This window comes from Salmo salar, chromosome 01 (genome assembly GCF_965601325.2).
Source record: "Salmo salar chromosome 01, fSalSal1, whole genome shotgun sequence".
Lineage (NCBI taxonomy): Eukaryota > Metazoa > Chordata > Actinopteri > Salmoniformes > Salmonidae > Salmo > Salmo salar.
Genome location: NC_138291.1, coordinates 166,049,001 through 166,055,000, shown reverse-complemented (window position 1 = coordinate 166,055,000; position 6,000 = coordinate 166,049,001). Strand labels below are relative to the sequence as shown.

The 6,000-nt window shown below is 41.2% G+C and overlaps 1 protein-coding gene across 20 annotated transcripts in view; it reads left to right on the top strand.

Moving 5' to 3' along the window:
- Positions 1–6,000, top strand: part of LOC106569536 (F-BAR domain only protein 2) — a 78,912-nt gene that overhangs the window by 56,500 nt on the left and 16,412 nt on the right. For 9 of the 20 annotated variants that reach the window (XR_014378791.1, XR_014378792.1, XR_014378794.1 and 6 more), the window contains 5 exons: positions 2,272–2,296; positions 3,085–3,132; positions 3,652–3,694; positions 3,819–3,913; positions 5,295–5,375. Coding sequence is in view for 17 of the 20 variants with exons in the window: in XM_082955907.1 (XP_082812033.1) it covers positions 2,272–2,296; positions 3,085–3,132; positions 3,652–3,694; positions 3,819–3,913; positions 5,295–5,375 (292 nt within the window). In the remaining 3 variants the exon portion in view is untranslated. The remainder of the gene's footprint in view (positions 1–2,271; positions 2,297–3,084; positions 3,133–3,651; positions 3,695–3,818; positions 3,914–5,294; positions 5,376–6,000) is intronic. The other 11 variants (XM_082955915.1, XM_082955914.1, XM_082955910.1 and 8 more) reach the window with 7 other exon arrangements.

Genomic DNA, 6,000 nt, shown 5'->3' with positions numbered 1-6,000 from the left:
TTTTGTATTTGTTTTTCTGTGTTTGACCGGTAGGGTAAAAATGTATCACAAATACTCTTGGGTTTTCACTTGTTTTCTCTCTTGCTGTACTTTAACACCACGGTGGAATGGCCTTGTCTCTAGGTTCTGGAACAGTCTTTTTAAAAGCAGTGGTACCACTGCTGTACAATTAGTTGCCCGGTGTTACAGTAGAGTCAGTAGTCACACACCGCTTCACCCTGCTGTCACGTAATGGGATGAGATGGCATGCAGAGACTGTCAGAGCTCCCCAGCACGCAGAGCCTGGCCTGACCTTTAGCCCTGGAGTTGACCTCTCCATTCAACTTTGACTGACTGACTGACTGGCCATATCATCTCGAAATCTCTGAGCCGCGCTCTCTGTCTGCCTGCTCAGGGTGGAAATAGCGCCTGCCATTAAACTTTAAAACAGTAGTGTGTGTGAACACTCCGTGTGCTGCTTGGGAAGGAGGTTGTGTCAGCTAGAGGAGTCCTACCACTCTAAACGACAGTCACGGAATCTCTTTCTTTCTTGTTTTCTCATTGACCCTCTCTCCCCCTCGTCTACCATGCTCTCTCTATCTCTCTATTGCTATTTACTGTTTTATTAGGGGCATTTTGCTGCTGGGTTTGGACATTACTTGTATGTGATTCTTTAAGGAGGTTAGTCAACCATTACATTTGAGTGTTTAGAAATGTTTTTTTCAGATATGTTTTAAATAAGCATGATTCTGTGAACTTTTTGTTTTAAATGGAATGAATCAACTTTGGTGAGAATTCCTACGTTTATGGAGAATGTCTTTGTTATTTTTGAAGCATTAAGAAGTTTGTTGAGGAAAAACATTCTCTGGCTTTTCCCAGGCCTGAAATTCAGATTTGGTTCATTACAAATTAGTTTTTGCTCGACAGCAGGACTTAACATTTCAAATATTTTCTTAGTCCAACGACAAACAGCAACCTACTGTTTGTCTTTTTCTGTTTGGACTTTCACCTAAGTACCGGAATATTCCCTCCGTTTTCTTTTATTGCTCCCTCCGTCAAATCTTAAATATTTTCTTTCCACCTTAATATTGACAGAAATGTTCTGCGCTAAATGTTCTCTAGTTAAAAAATCTAGGCGATAATGAACGTTGCATCAATTTTCTTGCCATTTGTCTTTCTCCTTCTCAGTTCCCTTCTGTGCTGTTTGTTCCTTTTTGAAACGGCAGTGGAAGCCGGAATGGTTTATGTGTGACTGTGTTGAGATCTGTAGTGTGTGTGTGTGTGTGTGTGTGTGTGTGTGTGTGGCGGGCTACAGCCGTAATTGAACCCATTTGCTGCCTAGTGCCTGTGGGACTAAACCCAGGCCTCAGCACCACGGCGCTTTGACGCTTTAGCTGCCTCCCTCTAAACCCCTTCTGTTCCTCTTCTTCTCCTTCTTTCTCCCTCTCCTTTTTCAGTGTGTCAATAAAGGCTTTATTGGAATTAATGGTCTTAGTTTCCATTGGGTTACACAGAAGTACATCAGATCTTCTGTTGGTTGCCTGTGTTAGTGTTTGAATATCGCTCTCCTCTCTCTCTCTCGTACCTGATTGATGGCAGTGCGGGGTTAGATACTGTGTCCTGTCTGTTCTGTGCAGCTGCGTTTTTCACCCTAGGTTTAATGTCTGGTATGTGTCTGAGAAGCTTAATCCTGTGATTTACTGTCTCTTTAAAACTGATGTGGAAAAAGCCTCTCCTCAGGGAATAGTTAATAATACGCTTTTCAACCTTTCCATGTATCAATTATATTTTAGTTCGGGACAGTTTTTTGGTATTGTGAGTACCGTACCGCCACCTGATAAATATAGCCTGTATTGTGCATATCTCTGTTTTTAGAAAGTGTTATTCAGGAAGTAAGTTATTACGCAAGTGTTGATTCTGAAAGAGTAACACATTGAGGAACGTTGAGCTGTCATCTTAAATACGGGTAGTTTGAGACACTGTGTACAGGCAGAAGTGAATTCACCCTGCAGTACTGAAGATGGGTTCCATCTAGGACCTATACCAAATCGCCTACTGTCTGTTATTATAAAGACATCTAAGTACTGACAAGAACATTCCAGATACAACCATGTTTTACCTACATTTACTTCAAATGTACTTTTCTCTGATATTCAGTTTGTCTTTGTACAGTAAAGTATGTTTTGAGATTGCTAGAGTCTTTTTGTTGTTGTGGAGGATGAGGGCTGAAGTTCTGTGTGTGTGTGTGTCTTATCCTAGCTGTAGTTAATTCATGTGTGTTTATATTCTCAGGGTCAGATGCGAAGGAACCAATCCAGTGAGTATTTTATTTGACCCCTCTCTCTCTCCACCTCCTGTTTGATGGCTGCGACCATTTTTGACTTTTTAACTTCATTTTTGTTGCCTCGGGTCGTTCTTGAAAAATACAAATAAAATCCTAGCAACCTCGCCAAAACCAACATATCCTCAGCTAAAGTAAACGTAGTTAGTTTTTTATATGTGTGTATTTGAGAGAGGACTCCGTTCCCCCTCTAAGCTATGAGTAAGATTAATGATTAATTGCTTGTTTTTATTTTGCATGTCAGAAATGCTATTTTTCCTCCTGAGTTTTTGGCTACAATTTGTGTATTTTGCTATGTTTGATTTTCTGCTTGAACAAATGAATAGTTGTCTATAAAGGAATGCAACAAGTCACGTAACTGTCTCAAACTGTCAACTATTAGAGGATGTTAGCAAGTAAACCATGAAGAAATACATATATCACATATATTAAGTAGCATCATACACAGTTTAAATAACATCACTTTATTATCCTTTGATATTCGTATTACCATCATATCAAGTTATAGTTTTCAAGTATTTTAGCAATTTGGTAGAGCTAAGGCTGATAATGCAACTTTTTGATAGAGTTTAAGGCTGATACTATGTATATTTGGTAGAGCTAAGGCTGATAATGCAACTTTTTGATAGAGTTTAAGGCTGATACTATGTATATTTGGTAGAGCTAAGGCTGATAATGCAACTTTTTGATAGAGTTTAAGGCTGATACTATGTATATTTGGTAGAGTTAAGAGATTCATAGCCATGTGTTTTAAACATGCTCAGGGCTGTCAGGAATGCATTCCCACTCAGCGATAGGCTCTCAGGTGCTAGGTGAGTACTATACGTACCTCTCTAGTCAGTCTGCCCCAACCACCACCACACCCACCAAACATGCCATGCCAAGTAGACCTCCACCCCCCACCCTGTGGCTAATACTGTACTCTACAGCTAAAGCTAACACAAACGAACATGCTAGCTAATAAAGCAATGCTTCAAAACGCTCATCTTCAACATTTAACAAAGCTTTTCTAACACTATCTGTTTGCCACAGAGCTATGTAGTTTGATGTAGATCTGAAAATAAAATGGGTTATATTTGGGACCAATAGAGGAATGTCTTGCTGGTGGGGAACCTCTGCCACTGTACAAATAACACATTAACACACTAGTGTGAGCCACACAGAGAGCACTGCAGCCCTATCCTGTAGCATGGGCTCTCTTGCTCCCTACAGTGTGTGTTTAAACGCCTGTCTGGGTGGGGGTGAATGGGACAGGGTGTTTCCTCCACCTATGTAACCTTGTGTGTGTGCTGAGGTTAAGGTTGTTATTTGTATGTTCTCTTCTCAACCAGGCGATGAGTTGGGAAAGGCCAGAATGTCAACATATTTCAATGAGTAAGTACAGGATAAAGATTCTCCTAACTTTTTTATAGATACAAATTGGCTCAGAAACACTTGATACACGCCATTGATTGCCCTCTCCTCTCCTCTCCTCTCCTCTCCTCTCCTCTCCGCGCAGTAGACCTGCTCTCAATAATGACCTTCTCTCATTGGATCCATTCGGCCCTGCCCCCACCCTAAGAGGCTCCTCCTCCTCAGTATCCTCATCAACAGGTAAGCCCCGCCCTTCAAGCGTAACAGAGCGTTTCAATGTATTCCTATGGGTGGCTGACACCAAAAGAGATAGTGTCTCAATGTAATTAAATACAATCACGTATGTCTATTTTTATTTGTGGGAATATTTTGGAACAGATTTCCTAAATGAAACCCATTTTTTGCAGAATTCCTGGTAATTGTAGCGGGTTTTTTTTCTTTTTGCGGGCTGGTTTTGGGTGCTCACTCCCAACCTAAACTGAACTTGTGTGTCTGTGTGTTTATTGTTGATAGGACTTTCTAATATGTCATGTAACCTTGGTTTTTGATTCTTTTTTTGAAAGTTTGACATCAAGTGTCGTGTGGGGAGGTTTTGCACATTTACTTTATTTTATTTACAGTTTATTTTATTTTACAGTTTTGTTATTCAATTAACTGTCTATTTTAAACTTTCTTTTATTTGATGAATAATTATTGTTACAGTTTTGATTAGTATGCATTTGGCTGTAGGGGGGGGCTGTATTTGCATTTGTAAGTACACGTGTGTTTAGTTTATTTTTCATTTCCTTTACATCCCTCTTTCTCTCGTTCACACTGTCCTGCCTCTCACTCCAGTACAGATATGTGAGAAGCTGGTTTCAGTGGCAAGGTTTATGTAGTGTGGAGTCTCTGTGCGTGTCTGTGCGTGACTGTGTGTGTTGAAATAGTGACGTTAGAACTGACCCATTGACTGGGCTAATCGTAATCCACAGTTAATTGGCACCTAGTTTGGGTCAGAGGGTTGGCGATAAGGCCTATTGGCACGTATGTTATCAAACACTATCTCGTTATTGTCAAAAGTTCCAGCTTAAAAGCCAAAAAATCTGTGTAAAGTGCCCTGGTTAGGATACTGTGATGACTCTTAAGTCCTTTTAAGACCTGTTTAAGGTCTCTGTGTACAATAGAGACATTACCAGCCATTAATACACACATACACCACATTCATCTGGCCCTGACTGGACTGCAAACATACATCTGGCCCTGACTGGACTGCAAACATGCATCTGGCCCTGACTGGACTGCAAACATACATCTGGTCCTGACTGGACTGCACACATGCATCTGGCCCTGACTGGACTGCACACATGCATCTGGCCCTGACTGGACTGCAAACATACATCTGGTCCTGACTGGACTGCAAACATGCATCTGCTTTGGAGTCAGTCATTTGGCAAGCCTGAAAGAGATGATTAGGCTATAGTTTTATTTGATTATGTAGGGCTTTCTGACTTTTGACTTTGTTCTTTTGCAGGTAGTTATTTTAGCCCATTCTTTGCGGTTTGCTTTAGTTGCTGTGTTGTTTTCTATCTCTGTGTGTTAACCCTCCCTTCTCCCCCTTTACCCCCGCCTCCTCCTCTTCCAGACATCGACTCTCTTTTCCTCTCCATTCCTCTATGTCCTCTACACATTAACGAGTCCCCTGTGTTTCTGCCAGGGGAGGCAGGTAAAATGTTTGCCCTAACTGCACCGATTTAGACCCGTGTTTTCTGTGCGGTTGCACTGTACTGAATCTGTGTCCAACTATCTAACCTCATTTACAAAAAGCCTTAACATTGCATCCAACGTTTTATTCAGTAGCTTGTTGTTGTTGGTGTTTGGTGATTATTTTTTCTTCAATGTTTGTGCCAATTTTCTCCAATCCACTCTTTTATTGTAGGATTTCAGTGATGGACTGTTAGTTGTAGTTGTGTATTCTTTGTACAACCAATCCAATGAGGAAGATGGATAACTGAATTCGTGTTGGATTGAGAGCCCTGCCTAGCTTTGATAAGCTGAGCGGGCTGTGTGGCACGGCTGTGTGGCACGGCTATGTGGCACGGCTGTGTCGGCGTGGTGTGAGGACCTAACACTCCAAGTCAGAGTAGCTGATATCCTCTCAACCAGCTGTAATCCTCTAACACTATTTATTAGCAGTTAAGACTGAAACATGCCAGGCATTCATTCCTGTCACAGCCTGACACTCACATTGCCTAATGTTGCACAGAGATTGCATAGGATTGCAGTTCACAGTGAACTATGCCTACACCTGGCTGTTCCATGGATGGAAAGTAGTTTAATTATAGTAATCT